At 39.7% G+C, this 17,944-nt stretch overlaps 1 protein-coding gene across 11 annotated transcripts in view; it reads right to left on the bottom strand.

The window, feature by feature from the left end:
* The window catches only part of Tsbp1 (testis expressed basic protein 1), a 43,736-nt gene that overhangs the window by 11,451 nt on the left and 14,341 nt on the right, over positions 1-17,944 (bottom strand). For 4 of the 11 annotated variants that reach the window (XM_070024042.1, XM_070024044.1, XM_070024049.1 and 1 more), the window contains 14 exons: positions 17,789-17,809; positions 16,633-16,653; positions 16,000-16,020; positions 15,207-15,227; positions 11,689-11,709; positions 10,247-10,267; positions 8,949-8,969; positions 8,348-8,362; positions 7,432-7,452; positions 6,637-6,660; positions 6,318-6,341; positions 5,386-5,406; positions 4,463-4,483; positions 2,437-2,457 (listed from right to left, as the gene is read on the bottom strand). In XM_070024042.1, coding sequence (XP_069880143.1) covers positions 2,437-2,457; positions 4,463-4,483; positions 5,386-5,406; positions 6,318-6,341; positions 6,637-6,660; positions 7,432-7,452; positions 8,348-8,362; positions 8,949-8,969; positions 10,247-10,267; positions 11,689-11,709; positions 15,207-15,227; positions 16,000-16,020; positions 16,633-16,653; positions 17,789-17,809 — 294 coding nt within the window. Of the gene's footprint in view, positions 1-1,288; positions 1,304-2,436; positions 2,458-4,462; positions 4,484-5,385; positions 5,407-6,317; positions 6,342-6,636; positions 6,661-7,431; positions 7,453-8,347; positions 8,363-8,948; positions 8,970-10,246; positions 10,268-11,688; positions 11,710-15,206; positions 15,228-15,999; positions 16,021-16,632; positions 16,654-17,788; positions 17,810-17,944 lie in introns of all 11 variants that reach the window. The other 7 variants (XM_070024047.1, XM_070024051.1, XM_070024048.1 and 4 more) reach the window with 6 other exon arrangements.

The raw sequence follows: 17,944 nt of genomic DNA, 5'->3' as shown, positions 1-17,944 counted from the left end.
CTGGAAGTGGTCATGAGGCTCAAGTGGTAGAGTGCTAGCCTTGAGCAAACGCAGCTCAGGGACAGTGTCTAGGCCCTGAGTTCAAGCCCTATGACTGGCAAAAAAAGAAAAAGAATGACAGGGAATGTAAAACATGTTCTGTTTGGGTGTGGGTACCAGTGGGAGGGGGAGGACAAGAGGAGAGGGAGTTTGTGTGGAGACAAACATGTATGAAACTAGCACAAAGAAACCTGTAGAAATTGTCTTAAGAAGTGAGGAAGGGGAACAAAGAGGAGCCATAGCTAAATAAGATCTAGGTACTTTGCATGTGTGTATGTGTATATCACAAAGAAACCCTTGTGCAGCTAATGTATGCAAATAAACTATTCTTTCTTGTGTGTGGAAAAGCCAGTAAAACTAATTCAATTTTTTTTCTTATCCCATCCAAAATTATTTCTGTTTGTGTTTTATTTTATAGATGTTTATTAATCAAAGGAGAAGAACTTATTTGTATACAAAGATCAAGAATGATGGGCAGTTCTAACATGCCGGCCTTTACTTTCTTGCTTCTTCTGACCTCTAGTATGCCACTGTCCTACTATCTTATAGCACAGTAGAGTGACAATAGTTTGTAAAAACTCATTATATACTTTATAAAGAACTAGAGGAAAGGGACTTGTGTATTCCATACACAAGAAATGATGATTTTAAAAAATGAGATAGGACTGCTAATTAGCTTGATTTGATTGTTATGCTTTGTATACACATGTTAAGTGGTCATATTATACCTCATGAATGTATATAATTATTATGTGTCAAAATAAATTGAAACCCAAATAACCCAATGAAAGTCATTTGAAAATACCATTTTTGATGTCATGCTATCTTTAAAAAGGTCATCTGTTTCTTTGTTTTCCTGGTCCTGGGTCTTTGAAATCAGGGCCTGGGCACTGTCCCTGAGGTATCTTGCTCAAAACTGGCACTCTATTATTCAAGTCAGAGCTCACTTCCCAGCCTTTTGGTGGTTAATTGGAGATCAGGGGATCTCACAGACTTTCTTGCCTGAGCTGGCTTTGAGCTGCTATTGTGAGATCTCAGCCTCCTGTGTAGCTGGGATTACAGGCGTGAGTCACTGGGGCCTGGACATTTTTATTTTTCTAAAGTATCTTTCAGTGTTGTTAGAGGAAGCCATTCAATATAGAGCAAAATAAATGAAAAAAAAGTTTGAATGTTGAGGTCTTATATGCTTGGAAAAGGATATAATCTGTACAGGAACCAATCTCAGGATCGATAAGTAGACAGAACTTACTTGGTTTTTGTTTTACTGTAAAAAGAAATAATTGAATAAAAGAGGTTTCTACATGACAAACATAGTTACTTCTCAGAGTCTTTCTACTGGAAGTTTTAGAAACAGAACTCAGAGGCCACCAAACTCTCTTTAGGATCAATTAACAATAGTGGGAGACCATCTTGAGGTTGTTCTCTTCAAGTGTCTTAATTTGGGTTCCTTTTTGGAAAGCAAGGATAAGACAGTGATCATCGAGAGAGGCTGTTTCCTCTTTATTTCTCTCTGCTGATTTGAAGTTTCAAAATTCAGTGGTATAATGTATTGGGTCACTTGATTACTTTCTTTTCTTTTTTTTTTTTTTGGTCCGGTCGTGGGGCCTGAACTCTGGGCCTGGGCGCTGTCCCTCAGCTCTTCAGCTCAAGGCTAGCACTCTACCACTTGAGCCACAGCGCCACTTCCGGCTTTTTTCTTTCTGCTTATGTGGTGCTGAGGAATCAAACCCAGGGCCTCGAGCATGCAAGGCAAGCGCTCTCCCACTGAGCCACCTTCCCAGCCCTTGATTACTTTCTTATTCCTTTCTTGTTATTTCTTTGAAATGATTGTGTTTGATTCAACTTGCTCATTCCATTATACTTTTAGGTTAATTTTAGAAAAGTTTCTTTTTCCCTCCAAAAGCATAAATACCTTATTTAGCTTGATGGAGGTACTACTTAACTTTTAGAGTCAGGTAGGTGGCCCTAGTACTTGTAGTTGTGAGATTGTGAGTGAGATACCTAGTCTTACATTTTCCACTTTTTTATTTTCGGTAGTTCATGGGGCCTGAACTCTGGGCCTGGGCGTTGTCCCTCAGCTCTTCAACTCAAGGCGAGCGCTCTACCACTTGAGCTACAGCGCCACTTCCTCCATGAGACTCTTATCTCCAATAAACCACTAGAAAACCAGAAGTGGCGATTGTGGCTCAAGTGGTAGAGTGTTAGCTTTGAGCTGAAGAACTGAGCGATAGTGTCCAGGCCCAGAGTTCAAGCCCCATGACCGACCAAAAAAAAAAAAAAAAGAAAGGGTTTTGGGTTTTGGTACCTTCCCACACATAATAGGACTCAATAGGGACTATGTATTGATGCCACAAGAAACTAATATAGCAATAAAATGGAGAGAAATATGGAACTTACTTGCAGGCATCCCAGGTTTTGCTTCAATAGAAAAGACAAATAAATTAGTGTGTTTGTCTGGAGAAAGACAATCTCTGACTGATGTCATTCAGTGTCACACTGAATAAGAAGAGCGAGCAAGACCTCATTCATGGTAGATTTTAGTTTCTATTCACATACACTAATTATACAAAGTAGTGGGCTTAATTATGACGGATAGCATTTATTGTTGATATTCACGCCTCTGCTAGCATCTCTCAACTCCACTTTCCTGATTACTTTCCCACCTCCCTCATAGTCCCTCTTCTACTTTCACGAAAGTAAATGCCACAGACCACATGCATACCAGCTTCCTTACTTTCCTACTTTTCAATCTCTCTCTCTTTTTTCCTAGACTGGGACTGAAACTCATTATTTTTTTGCTCACTGGCAGGTGCCCTACCACCTGAGCCATCCCACCAACCCCTCAATATCTCTATCACCCCCTCCAGTTAGACTTTTGGTTCTTCTTATCCTATCAGGGTTACGAATGCTGTTTCACTCCTGGGACAGAGAGGTGAAGATATCTTAGTTCCTGTCCATGGACACGCTGTGTGTTTTCTGCTCCCAACTTCACTTCAAGACATCCTGATTCCAACTCTCTACCACCTTGGCTGCCATCTTGAAGTGGGTCTTGAAACCCTAGCACATTCTATGTCAATAGCTCCAATTCTCCTTCAAATACAAATCTCTTTGTCCTGGCTTTGCAATTCATTATTGTTGTGCAGTTATATTTCAAGTGTGTCTAGATGGAAGTGGAGGGAGATATATATGGATGTTTGCAAATCTACCACAGGGATCCATGCTAAAATGTTGGGAAATTATACTCCCAAACCTGGCTTCACTTGAGCTGCTTTGGCACCTCTAAATCTGCTTTCTTGCATGGAAAAGTTGGCCAGAGCAGAGCAGCAGTGTTTGTCATCAGAATGCACGTGACTCTACACAGTTCTTAGGGGACCTAATTCATCATATTCATTTAGAGTACCTGCTTAACGGCTTGTAGATTCTGAATTGAATTTCTAACCTTGGCATGAACTTTCTCTCTCTCTCTCTCAATGTGTGTGTGTGTGTGTGTGTGTGTGTGTGTGTGTACCTATTTGGCTCTCACTACTACTACTACTACTATTGTACCAACTTGGTGCCAGTCCTGGAGCTTGAACTCAGGACCTGGGCGTTGACCCAGAACTTTGTTGCTTAAAGCTATCTCACTCTACCACTTGGTCCATAGCTTCTCTTCCAGCTTTTCTTGGTGCTTCATTGGAGATGAGTCTCACAGACTTTCTTGCCTGGGCTGGTTTCAAACCACAGTCCTCTTCTCTCAGTCTCCTGAGTAGTTAGGACTACAGTGCTTGGCTGTCTCTGCTTATTTTTAGGTCCTTGCTTTTTGTTTAAGCTGGCCTGAATTATGACCCTCTTATATTAATTATGCCTTTCACAATAGCTGAAATGACAAATATAGACCACTACACCAGTATTTTCTATTGAGATTAGGTCTTGTGAATTTTTTGCCCGGATCCATGGTCCTCCTGATCTCAACCTCTCATGTAGCTGGGATGACAGGCATGCACTACCTCCTACAGCAGCGGGACAGGGGTCTTGTGAACTTTTTTGCCTGGGCTGGAAACCCATTTGACTTCAGCCTCCCACGTAATGAAGATTATGGTATGAATCATGGTGCTGAGCTTGTCCTTTAATATTAATGTAACTTAGTTTGAGGAACTCCAGGGGTTATTGGGATTGCTAAAGATTTGCATCTTCTTGTGAAGACTGGGTTTCTAAATTTTATATGAACTAACACTATTGTCAATGTTTAGTGTGACTTGTTAAGTCACTGTTGGCAACTGTTACCCGGGAAATTGAGTGAAGAACTGAAATGGCTAGAAATTCTACAGTTGCAAATCAAAAAGGTACCTTTCAGTCATTATGTAGGCCCTTATGGAATGTGGAATAAAACACAAGGGCCCTTAGAAATAGAACCATCTAACCTAAGGAAAAGTGGAGAACTTACTTGCGATCCTCTGGGAGATCACTAAAAGAATAAACAAAATAAATTCATTTACTTAAAAAAATATGAACCACACAGTGTTCTCTTAATTATTTTTGCTGGTGTCTGTAAGAGGTTGGCACACGGAAAAAGGATCCAAAACAGCCTTGAAGATCAGCTGCAATTCAAACTCAGATGTGAGGTTAAGCAGTGAAGATGATGACTAAGGTAGGACTTCCCTAAAGGGTTTCTTCATTTATTGGACGTAAACAACATTGTGTTACAGTCTTAGCTAAAGAATACTTGAGTTTTTTGTTTCCTTTGAATAACATTGTGATCATTGGGGGAAACTTGGGTTCTTTTTCTATTTTTTTTTTTTTTTTTTGGTAATGGTCCTGGGACTTGAACTCAGGGCCTGAGTACTACCCTGAGCTTTTTTACTCAAGGCTAGTGTTCCACCATTTGAACCATAGCTCCTTTTCCTGATTTATTTTTGAGAAGTTTATTGGAGATAAGAGTCTCATGGATTTTCTTGCCTTGGTTGGCTTTAAACCATGATCCTCAGATCTCAGCCTCCTAAGTAGATACTAAATAGCTACTTTTCTTTTCCCTTCCCTTCCTTCTTTTTTCCCTCCTCTTTCCCTCTCCTCCCTGCTCCCCTTCATTCTCTGTTCTTTGCCCTTCCCCTCTGCTTCTATACCCTCCCCTTCTCTCTCAAAAATTCTGCCTACATCTCCATTTCCCCCTAACATTCTCCAGTATTTTGTTGATAAATGTTAACTTGGTCCTTCTAATCAGTATTTTCTTTCATGATCTAGGAGCTATGATATGGAGGAAGCTGAGTGATAAGGAGGTTAGTCAGGGATGAGAAACTCAGATCATTTACGCAGAAATGAAATGAAGGGGACAAAAGAGAACTAAGGTAGAGAAAGAGATGTTATACTTACATAAAGGTGTCAGCAGTGTACCTAAAAAAACAGAATTAGAAATCAGTGACTTGTATGCCTCTTAAAGAGCCATATTTGTGTAGACAAAAATCTTGGTATAGGGGCTGGGAAGGTGGCTCAGTGGCAGAGTGCTTGCCTTGCATGCATGAGGCCCTGGGTTCGATTCCTCAGCACCACATAAGCAAAAAGAAAAAAAAGAGCCGGAAGTGGCACTGTGGCTCAAGTGGTAGAGTGCTAGCCTTGAGCTGAAGAGCTGAGGGACAGAGCCCAGGCCTAGAGTTCAGGCCCCATGTCCAGCAAAAAATAAATAAATAAATAAATAATCTTGGTATATATACATTCTAGGTTTGAAGTATGGTTCTATGACTATACACTTTTGGGCAAGTTATTTGGCTTCAGTTTCTTCTTTCTTATAAGAAGACCAATGGAGCTCCTGTAAGGATTAAATGGGGCAATATAACTAAAGAACACTAATAGTTCTTAAAGGATATGCAAAGAAAATCAGTGTTTACAATTCAATAAATGGCCAGGCTCCAGTGCTCATGCCTGTCAACCTAGCTACTCAGGAGGCTGAGATCTAAAGATCACAGTTCAAAGCCAGCCCAGGCAGGAATATCTGTGACACTCTTATCTCCAATAAACTACTCAGAAAAAGCTGGAAGTGGCACTGTGGCTCAAGTGGTAGAGCGCTAGCCTTGAGTGCAAAGCAGCTCAGGGACAGCACCCAGGCCCTGAGTTCAAGTCCCAGGACAGGCAAAGAAAAAAAATTTAATAAATGTTGGTTTCCTTCACAGGTGGAACCAGAAAAGGAAGCAGGAAGTCATGTGTCTTAGGTTAGTATATACAGGTTAGAATGAGCAGAGCAGGGAAAGGCACTAGGCATGTGGCGAGCAGTCACCACAGAAAAGAGCAGGAAAACAAGTACAACTTACCGCTGGGTGTGGAAAGCTGACCAGCTGAAAAACAGGGAAGAATCTTATTATTTTCTTCTCCCATTAAAATTTCCCCCTTCTACATAGAGAGTTCTTTCTTGGTAGGTCATTGTATCAATAGGGAAACTCTTCTCTTTGGTGTTTATTTACTTTTCATGTGAATTAGCAGAGGTTGCATTTTCTTAAAAAGATCATTAGTAACTTAGACAATTAGGAAGGTAAATGGTTAAAGTAGTAAGCGCCACAGGTCCCCAAATCCCAGCACTATCAGGGGAGAGAGGGATTCTAGGACCCCATGGTGTCAGAAATGTGGACTTACTGATGGCAAGTGAAATTGGTCTACCTGGTAAGGAGAACAGAGAAAACTGTTATCTTAGTTGTTTGTTTTTTGACATTGTCAATTCCCTTGTAATATGTTACTCTAAACTACTGAGAAACTTTCCTCTCTACTCTTCTTATTGTTATTACTATTGTTTGTGTACTAGTACTGGGGCTTGAACTCAGAACCTCATGCTCTTACTTGGCTTTTTTGCTCAAAGCTAATGCTTGACCACTTGAGCCTCATCTCCACTGCTGGCTTTTTAGTGGTTAATCAGAGATAAGTCTCTTGGCTATGTCTAACCTGGTTGGTTTTGAACCATAATCTTCAGATCCTGAATAGCTAGAATGACAGGTGTGGAACCACTAGCCCCTGGCTTACTCTTTATTATTATGTAAATAAATACAGTTTACTTTTTTTCCCCATAGATTATTAAAGTAGAAACTTTGAGCCTTCAAATCCATATGTGGTCAGGAAATGAGGTCTAAATGATAAACAGTTACACAATCATGTCTTCTTTGTCCTCTCATCATTTTTTTCCTTTTCTGTACACAGTATTTGTTATTAACTGAGGACTTAGAATTGTGCAATTCTGTTTCTCTGCTCTTCATCTCTTTTTGAATTAACCTAGTTAAAACTTTCTAGTACGCAATTTAGAATCTTCAGGGGTTTATAATGAGATAGCCTGAGGCCAACATATGCCTCCAGCCCTATGCAGCCTTGTGGACAGGCTTTTGGGCCCCAGTAGAGGTCCACAAAGTCCTGTGTGAGAGAAGGAAACCAACACAGACTTACTGACACGAGGAGATGAGCCATCTGAAAAGAAAGCAGAGAAATTCCTTATTGTTTCTTAAATTTTTAAAAAGTAATGTAAAAAGCTAAGGAAATGAACAGTTTCAAGTTTCTTTTAGAACATAAGTTCTCATAATCATCCCTGGATTTTGCTGCGTGTATAGCAGAGAACTTGTTATTTGTATAGCTGATCTAGCTAGAAAACAGAAATATCTGTATCATTTCCTTTAATTCTGTTTTCTTTTCTTGTCTTTTTTTGTCAGTCATGGGGCCTGAACTCTGGGCTTGGGCGCTATCCCTGAGCTCTTCAGCTTAAGGCTAGCACTCTACCAAGTGAGCCACAGAGCCACTTCTGGCTTTTTTTCTGCTTATGTGGTGCTGAGGAATGGAACCCAGGGCCTCATGCATGCAAGGCAAGGACTCTACCACTGAGCCACCTTCCCAGCCCTAATTCTTTCTTTCTGTATAGATGTCTCCTAATTTATAATCATTAGAACCATGGGGGGAAATTTCTTTTGTTTTCTTTCCCCCCTCTTTAAATTTCTCTTTAAATGTTCTACAAGATTGTTAATAACCTATAAGTGTTCTGAGGAAATAGAGAATCAAGAAAATCAGAATTTTGGGTGGGGGGAGGGGGGTAAAATTGGGTGGGGGGAGGGGGGAGGCGGGGAAGGGAAGTGAAGGGTAAACAAAGGAGGAGGCTGCAATGCTTGGTAAGAAATGTACGCATTATCCTGCCCATGTAATTGTAACCCCTCTGTACAGTATGTTCTCAAATAAAATAAAATACAATTTAAAAAAAAAAAAAAAAAAAAAGAAAATCAGAATTTTAAGCTATTGCATCCTAACATTTTGGTTTAAGATTTGTTAGATACTAGGGAAGAACATTTTATTCCATCACAAATGGAAACAAACTTACAAGAGTTTCCTGGAGCTGAAAAACAAAAAGAAATGAATGTGAAGAGGCTAATGGAAGAGGACTAGTTTTCCCACTATTCTTCTAGGAGGGAATACTAGAAGTAGCAATGGATCCTCATCTTGAATGGAAGGGCTTTAGAGTTTTGTATATCTACCATCACACCTTGGGTAATTCTGCATTGAACCTTCCAGATGACGACTTATTTTTTCCCTTTTTGCAATGCCTGATAGTGGCTTGACATCCTGCAGGACTGGGGATGTTTTCTTTACATTGCTCTGCCTTCCCTTTCTTTCTCCCTGTTCCAGCCAACCTGTGTAGGTTTTCCTTCACTAATACAATTGTCCCACCCTGTTGATAAGTTACTGTCAGCTTTATTTCCTCTGATCTCTGTGCTCGGGTTGATATTGAGGTTTGTATTTTTCCTCCATTCATTCTTTTCTTGAGGGGAACAGGCACCAACAAGACAGTGCAAGGAGTCAAAGAGCTAGAGAAGGGCCACAAGTTTCTCCACCCACAGATGGAATCAAGCAGAGAGTAGAAAGATGTCCAAATACTATGACCACAAAGGCAGTCCTCATATAAAAACAGGCATGAAACTTACAGGTTGTGTCTGAAGAATCAACTGGTAGGAAAACAAAAGGGAAAAGAGGAGTAATCAGCACGTGTAGAACCAAGAGATCTCAGTTATCCCATGATTGATTAGCTTAAGAGTGACCTCAGAGAGGGCACAAGGGTCTACACCCTGCCTCACTGTAGCTCAGCGCAGCCTGTGCAGCCTTAGGCCTGTTTCTGTTGGTCCAGGATAGAAGAGTGGCTATAAAGTAAGATTTCTTCCCCCCACCCTCTTTCTCTTTCTATCTGTCCTCTCTCTACCTGCTCTTCTCGGTCTCTGTCTTCTGGTACTGGGGCTTGAAAAAGAGCTCTACCACTTGAGCTAAAGCTCTACTACTGCCTTTTTGTGGCTCATTGGAGATAAGAGTCTCACAGACTTTGCTGCCTGGGCTGGCTTTGAACTGCAATCCTCAGATCTCAGCCTAGGATGACAGGTGTGAATCACTGGCACCTACTCGGCCACAAACTAGATTTTAATACTGTCCTTCCTGCCCTCCCCCCAACCCCCCAGCTAATCACATGAGCTGTTTCTTTGCTTATTTTCTCTCACAGGTGGTTTGTGACTGCCTGATGCTCCTGCTAATGCTTATGACTGTGGCCCAGCTACTTTCAGATCCTGTTTCTTGAAATGCTCCTTTCCTCTTTCTATGAGGGGCAGGGCCAAGTGGGTGATATTTGGGACTGGAGAAAACAGAAAGGTCTTAGAGGAGAAGACTGGGAATTCAGGGGAACTAGCCCTGCAGTTTTCTCTGGCAAACTTGCCTCACAATACTTGTAAGACCTTAGTTTGTTTCAATTTTATTGTATTTCCCCCTTTTAAATTTATTTTTAAAGTTTGCTTTCCTTTAGTCATTTTCCCCTACATTGGCTCCCAGTATCTCTGAGTAAGCCCTTCGTGGAAGCTACAAAATAATTCACAACTAGAAAACTTCCCTACTATTCTTCTTCTGGTGCTCTAGAAAAACTATATTTTAGAAACAGTTATACCTAGTATTGGGGGGGGTATTTTTGAATACTTTTTCAAAAGGGGTGACATTGATCAACATGTAGTATGTTCACAAACTGCTTTGTTAAATGGCAAATCCTTTGTACAGCTACTTAAAGGTAATAAAAAAAAAACCCAGACTTTTTTTTTTTAGTATAAAAACAACTACTCTGAAGGGTTCTCAGCAAGTAAACTGGGAAGTGTGAAAACATCCCTAACACTACTGTTCTTACGGCAGGAGAGAGACTGGGACAGGGAATAGAAACAAAAGAGACCAAAAAACGAACAGATGAGGGACTCACCACTATGTCCAGTATATTGCACTAAAATAGAAAAAAATGATTGTGATTGTTAAACATAAATACCCATTGATGTATTTCAAAGACAGCAGTAAAACTGGCATTTGTAGGGATTTTAAAATCTAAGTATTATTCAGAGGTGCCTGGCTCATACCTGTAATCCTAGTTCTCAGGAGACAGATCTGAGGATTGTGGTTCAAAGCCAGCACAAGCAGGAAGGTCTCCTTGAGACTCTTATCCACAATTAACCACTCAAAAAAACTGGAAGTGGAACTTCTAAGCCTTGAGCAAATGAGCTCGGGGACAACACCCAGGTCCTGAGTTCAAGCTCTACAGCTAACAAAATAAATAAATAAAAATTTAGAGTATTCCGGATTAACGAATTTTAATACTATACTCTGCTGTATACAGCCTCTTCATAAGAACCAGAACTTCCTCTAGGAGACTGATTACTGTTTTAGTCTCTCCTTTCTTTTCTTTTTGATTTTTGTCAGTCATGGGTCTGGAACTCAGGGCCTGGGTGCTGTCCCTGAGCTGATTTTTCAGCTCAAGGTTAGCACTCTACCACTTTGAGCCACAGCTCTATTTCTGGTTTTTAGGTGGTTAATTGAAGAGTCTCAAGGACTTTTTCTTACCCAGGCTGTCTTCAAATTGTGATCCTCAGATCTCAGCCTCCTGAGCAGTTTGGATTACAGGTGTAAGACATTGGTGTCTAACCACAGAGATGAAATTCTTAATAGGATTCCTTTCCCCATCCTTCATCCTTTCCCGTCATATCACTCTTGCGTCTGTCTCTCAATCTTGTCAATTTTGTCTTCTTACTTATTCATTATATTCCTCAGATTTTTTTTTTTTTGTCAGTCATGGGGCTTGAAATCTGGGCCTGGGCGCTGACCCTGAGCTCTTCAGCTCAAGGTAAGCACTCTGCCACTTGAGCCACAGTGTCACTTCTGGTTTTCTGGTGGTTAATTGGAGATAAGAGTATCACAGACTTTCCTGTCCTGGCTGGCTTTGAACTGCAGTCCTCAAATCTCAGCCCCCTGAGTAGCTACGATTACAGGTGTGAGCCACTGGGGCCTGGCTCCTCAGATTCTTTTGATGACATCTTTGCTATGAAGCTTACCTAATAGTTATTGTTACAGCCTTTCAATCATTATTAAAGAAAATGGTATGCTACCTATTAGGAATTTTAAGGCTATGTGATATCCATTTTCTAAACTATGATTGATTATGGAGATGGCAAGAGTGGGTGGAAATGAAGTCTGAGAATCATGATTTTCATTTCCTTTAAAGGAGAAATGTAAACATTTAGCTCTGAAGGAGCCCAAGTCCTTCAGACATAGAAGGAAGCTATTAGAAATGAGTTTGTATACACACACATGTATATGTATGTGTATGTGTTTGTGTATGTATATGTATATGTATATGTATTTATAGCAACTTACCAATAGGTCCTGGAGTTTGCACTGAAAAGAAATCCAAATTAACACATTAGTATGGTTACTTAGCAGAAAAGTTTATATTCTGGTTTTAATTAATTCTGTCCTAGAGGTGGGGCTTAGGGAGGCAGAGAGGAAGTGAAATCAGTTATGAGATCATGAGAGAGAACAAACTAAATCTAAGTTAGAGCAGAAGGCTGCCGTATTCCAGCCTGAGGACAGAGGTTTCTGAAGGACTCTTGTCACTGTAAGAGACATTAGAGGAAGATGGATCTACTTTCCCTTCCGGTCAGTAGCAGTGGAAGATGCTGCCTTCTTAAGGGATGATCCTTGTACTCAATATTTCTTACCATCTATATGTTTACGTCTAGGCATAAGTGTAGAAGGTAAGGAACCAAGTTGTTCCTTCTCACAGATTCCACATATGGGGGACTAAAGGAGTGGTCTCTAAGCAATAGGGCAACAAAATCTTTGTGGTTTAAAATTAAAAATTTTTTCCCTTTGTGGGGCTTGAACTCAGGGCCTAAGTGCTGTCCCTGAGTTCTTTTGCTCAAAGCTAGCACTCCAGTACTTTGAGTCACAGCGCCACTTCCGTTTTTGGTGATTAATTGGATATAAGAGTCTCCTGGTCTTTCCTGCTCAGGCTGGCTTTGAGCTGTAATCCTCAGATCTCACCTTCCTGAGTAGTTAGGATTTCAGGTGTGAGCTACATTGCCCAGCAAACTCTATGGTTTTTAATGAGCATTGGGCCTTTAGCTGATATTCTAACTCTGATCCTATGGTGAGCTGATAATGATGGAAAACTCAGGTTATTTCTAAACATACGAATGACCTTTGATTGGAAACTGCCTCAATTTGGAGAATTCTAAATATCCATTAAGAAGCCATCACTTCCCCAAATGCGGTGGGAATGTCATAGGATATCTTGGTTTTTGAGGGACCTGGGGTGGGGTGTTCTAAGCCAGGGTTCTCCCTTCTTTTATCTTTCCTCCAATTTCGTTCTCTTTTGCTCATGTTTATTTCCTTCCCATTGTTCTCTCAACACTTGCTTGTTGGGAGGCCAAAGAAAATAGCCCTCAGTGTCTACCTGTGGACACACCTATACCTGAGTGTTACAGTGTTGCGCATACACAGAAAATGCTGCTCTTCTGGGACAATGGGCTCCCTCCTGTGTTGGATCCTATTGAGTGCTAGTTGAGGGCTGTGATAATTCTTGTTGCTCTAAACAGGTTAATCTGAAAAGATTCTCTACCCCTCCCCTAGCAGTAGGCAGTACAATGTCTTTCTTTTCCACAGGTACTCATTTTATGGTGCTCATGATGGAAAATACCTTGGATCATACACATAAGCCTCCAATCGTTACTTTTTAAATTCTTTTTTTAAAAATAATTTTCTGTGCAAAATAGCTAGAAGATTTTGATTTGCTTTTCTAGATTTGGATATATTAGTCTATGAACAGTAGACAAGCTACAATTTTAACTGTTCTGTAAAGTAATTTAATATTTGATTCTATTTTTATCTATTAATATTATTAATGTGTGCCTTTGATTCTGAAGCAGAACTGTTAGGATACTTACCTCTCAATATAAGTCAGTAAATCCTTGGATAGATGCTTTAAATTTTATTGTTTCTTCCTATATTTCTTCTCCCTTTCCATTCTTAATCTGTGACTTGTTGTACATCTGCCTTTCTTCCCTTTCTCAGATTTATTTGTACTCATTTATTCTCTTCTCCTATCTGCCAATGAATTTGATCTTTCTTCTTTTGTTCACATTTATTTTTTCCTATTTTTCCTCTTTCCCTTTTTTTTTTTTTTTTTTTTTTGGGTCTGGTCGTGGGGCCTGAACTCTGGGCCTGGGCGCTGTCCCTCAGCTCTTTAGCTCAAGGCTAGTGCTCTACCACTTGAGCCACAGCGCCACTTCCGGCTTTTTTCTTTTTTTTGCTTATGTGGTGCTGAGGAATCGAACCCAGGGCTTCGGGTATGCAAGGCAAGCGCTCTACCACTGAGCCAACTTCCCAGCCCTCTTTCCCTAATATTTTGTCTGACTCCTACTTTTTTGCATTCATTGTTGATTTTTTCACTTTCTCTTTCTTTAGGCTCTTTTCCCTCTTGAATTCCAGCACTGAAAGTTCATTTTATTCACTGTCAATAACATACTATATCACACTAAAAAAATGATGGTGGAAAGAACAGCCAGTAAAATATCATTATTGACAACTCTCAATGTGGTTATACCTCCTGACCCATAATTATTGGAATAGTGTATAAATTCAACAAAATAATGCACAAATGGGTATTTTTGTAAGTTTTAGGGATTGAACTTAGAGCCTCAGACTTGCTCAACTTGGTTGCTTGGCTTGTATTCTACTGTTTGGGCCACACCCCCATCCCTGATTTTTGCTGATTAGAGATGGAGTCTAGTGAACATTTCTGGCTTGGAACTGATCTTCTCTAGAACTGAGCCTCCTGAGTAGCAAGGATTTCAAGTGGGAGGCACTGGTGCCCAGCTCCCGAAATGAGTACTTGTAAGGTATGTTGGGAGTTAGTTCCAAAAATGTGACAAATGTTTGATTCATATTTATCTATTACATGAACACAAAAGAAACTCAAGTGATATTTCCTTAGTTTCATAATTTTAATGTCTTAATGTTTGCAAGAAATAATATAACAAAGTATGTGAAACAAACTCTTTGACAAGGAGAGGTCTTGGTTTATAAACACATAATTATGAATTGTTATGTCTTAGAACCAATTATTTATACTGTTTCCATGGGAAAATGTAATAGAGAAAGTTATTAAAAATTGATGAGACTATAGGGTTGGGAAGGTGGCTCAGTGGTAGAGCGCTTGCCTTGCATGCATGAGGCCCTGGGTTCGATTCCTCAGCACCACATACCAGAAAAAAAAAAAGCCGGAAGTGGCTCTGTGTCTCAAGTGGTAGAGCGCTAGCCTTGAGCTGAAGAGCTGAGGGACAGCGCCCAGGCCCAGAGTTCAGGCCCCACGACCAGATCCATAAAAATTGATGAGACTAAAACCAAAATGCCTTGGAGAGAATCTTTCAGAGAAATTAGAAATGAAAAGAAACTTAAAATGCACTGCTTCACAAAGTGAAGGTAATCTAATAGTGAAAAAAAAAAACTGCATGAAAAGCAAGATATTTAGGTGCTGTATTTTAAGTCTTTGTTACATATTGGCTCAAAATCATGGAATGATACACTTAAATGGGTGAGGAAGGAAAATTTCTATGGGTTTGTTTTCCCCCTGTATTTCAGTCACATAATAATATATCACATGTGTAAGTAACTATATAAATAAAAATATTAAAATATAAACATATGTAAATAAATATATATCTATAAGCTATGAACTAAAATATATATTAGAACCTGGCTGAACCCAGTCTAGGGGAGTTCTGGGAAGGATCATGAGCCCTTTGAATCTGTAGGTGTAAATAATTGAAATAACAATGGACTTACGTTGTCAAAGACAAAAAAGCATTATGATTGAGACTAGTATGACTTACCAATGGTCTTTTGCGAGAGCTCTGGAAAAAAAAGCAAAGAAAATTTAAAAAGTAAGGAAATTAGTAGATGACTTCCAACTTTGGAGACCACAGCTCCTATTTGTATGCTTTCCTTAGTAAGAATATGTACCACTAATTGAGATCAGCTGCAGCTGAGTAATTGATTTTTTTTATTGTTGTTGGAAATACTGTGGAAAGGTAAAGCTTTCTTATTCAATGGATCCACTGAGTGAGCAGGTTGTAGCTACACTAAGTAGGACTTACTTCTTTGGTCCATTTAGTGCTTGTAGAAGATTAGAAAAATCATTCCTCATTTAAACTACTTTCTTCCTCTCTCCTTTACTTTTTTCCACCTCACTCTGTTTTTTTTTTTTTTTTTTTTTGTCGGTCCATACTTTTTTTTTTTTTTTTGTCGGTCATGGGGCTTGAACTCTGGGCCTGGGCGTTGTCCCTTAGCTCTTCAGCTCAAGGCGAGCGCTCTACCACTTGAGCTACAGCGCCACTTCCACCTCACTCTGTTTTGAGAAGTCCTTGTGTGCTGTTAGCAAGCCACTGGAGGCCTTCCCCAAGGGGCTACCTCACAGTATGGATGGTGTTTATCAAAGATGTATGTTCAAGACTTATCAATGACTTACTTATTAATCACATACTGGGTAGAAAAAACTCCAAAAGGCCAAGAAAATGTGAACCCCAAACCTTTGAAATCCGGAAAAATTTTTTCCCATAGTGTCTTAGGGAGGATATTTCAGGAAACTAAAAGTCTCTATAATGTAGAATCAGATAGCAAACTTACTGATGGGTCCTGTAGATCCAGCTGAGAGAGGGAGGGAGTGGGAGACAGAGAGAGAGGATGTCATTATATCAACATTATTAATCACTGTGAAGGAAATGCTTTTTATCTAGTACACATTCGAAAGGGATTGTCATAAATGAAGACCAAGAGTTGCTTTTATGGGGCTGGGAAGGTGGCTCAGTGGTAGAGCGCTTGCCTTGCATGCATGAGGCCTTAGGTTCGATTCCTCAGTACCACATAAGCAAAAAAAGAAAAAAGCTGGAAATGGCGCTGTGGCTCATGTGGTAGAGCGCTAGCCTTGAGCTGAAGAGCTGAGGGACAGCGCCCAGGCCCAGAGTTCAGGCTCCACAACCAGACCCAAAGGAAAAAAAAAAAAAAAAAAAAGAGTTAAAGAGTTGCTTTTATGGAAAGCCTTAGGTAGGCCTCCTATTGTCAATACATAGGATCTAAAAGAATAGAGGCTTCCTTTTGCTTTTATTGATGATTAAAACCCTTTGAAGGACTGAGAAAAATGTATTCCATATTAATCACACACACACACACACACACACACACACACACACACACACACACACACACACACACACACAATCAGTCATCAGAGGGACCAGAGTAGAGAAGAATCCAACTTACGGATGGGTGCTGAGAATTGCACTGAAATATAAAAAAGGGGAAAATCAATGTGACATTAACTGAGTTCTCAAACCACCAATATTTTTTTCCTAAAGAAACATTTCTTATAAATTGTCTTTAAGTAGTTGTACAAAGGGGTTCTAATTCAACATGTCAGTTTATGAGTTCAACGCATCTTGATCAAGGTCACCCCTTCCATCATTTTCCCCCATTCTCTTCCAACCCCACCCGTCCCCTCAAGTTACCTGGTTCATATGTTCACATGTGTACATTGAGTATTATATACCGTACTTTAGTCAGCTTGTTTATTTATGTATGTGCAGAGTCCTATAAATGTTTATAATATAGATCTGACTTCCACATATGAGAGAAAATATTCATGGTTTTGTCTTTCTGAGCCTTACTTCACTTAACATAAATTTTTCCCAGTTCCATTCATATTTTCCTGTGAAAGTCATAATTTTGTTCTTCCTGATGGGAGTGAATCAGTGTTTTTTTAAATTGTGAAAATACCGTACAGAGGGGTTGTAATTACATGGGCAAGGTAATGAGTGCATTTCTATATCACATTTTTCTTAAGAAACTTTGAAGCAGAGGGAGAATGACTCATGCAAGACTGCAGATAATGTTTTTGGGGAATCTCATGACCTTCCCAACAGATCAGGTTGAGATGATTCCATTCAGTATACAGCTTAACTGAGAGATTTCAGTAAATGAAAAAAAAGCAAAAGAAAAATATAAAGAGAAAACACAAAATTTAAATATAGCTATTTGGCTTTCCCTTTTCTGAAATCATTGATAATTCTGGGCCTTTTGTCTCGTGTTGTTGGGAAATTCAGGAGACTTGAATGCAATCAATGGAGTGCAATTTGACTGCATTTAATTTGAGTGAACTCGAGTGGACAGTCCTGGGTATAGGAATGGAAACAGGGGCCAACAGGATCCTAGGCCACATAGAAAGCCAAGGATGTATGAATTACGAGGACTTTCTACTGTTGTTCCTGAATGTCTTTGCAGAAGAACCAAGTACTTCTCATTATCTTTACCAAATGGGAGTAAAATAAACTTTGCCTTAACATTTAAAAATTTTTACGTAGTAATGTATTACATTTTATGAAGTAAAAAAGAAAGACTCAAGAAACCAAAAGGAACTCACTTATAGGTCCAATAGCTCCAGCTGAAAGATGGGAAAATCAAAACAGAACTAATTAGGTCTTGGCATAGGAAAATACAGTTTGCATCAAAATTCTTTCTGGGAAAACATCAGAAATGAAGAAACCCGGAACAAGTTTCCACCTTGGATAGTTAGGCA

This window comes from Dipodomys merriami, unplaced genomic scaffold (genome assembly GCF_024711535.1).
Source record: "Dipodomys merriami isolate MVZ:Mamm:240054 unplaced genomic scaffold, mDipMer1.0.p SCAF_16, whole genome shotgun sequence".
Classification (NCBI taxonomy): domain Eukaryota; kingdom Metazoa; phylum Chordata; class Mammalia; order Rodentia; family Heteromyidae; genus Dipodomys; species Dipodomys merriami.
This window is presented reverse-complemented; position numbering and strand designations above follow the sequence as displayed.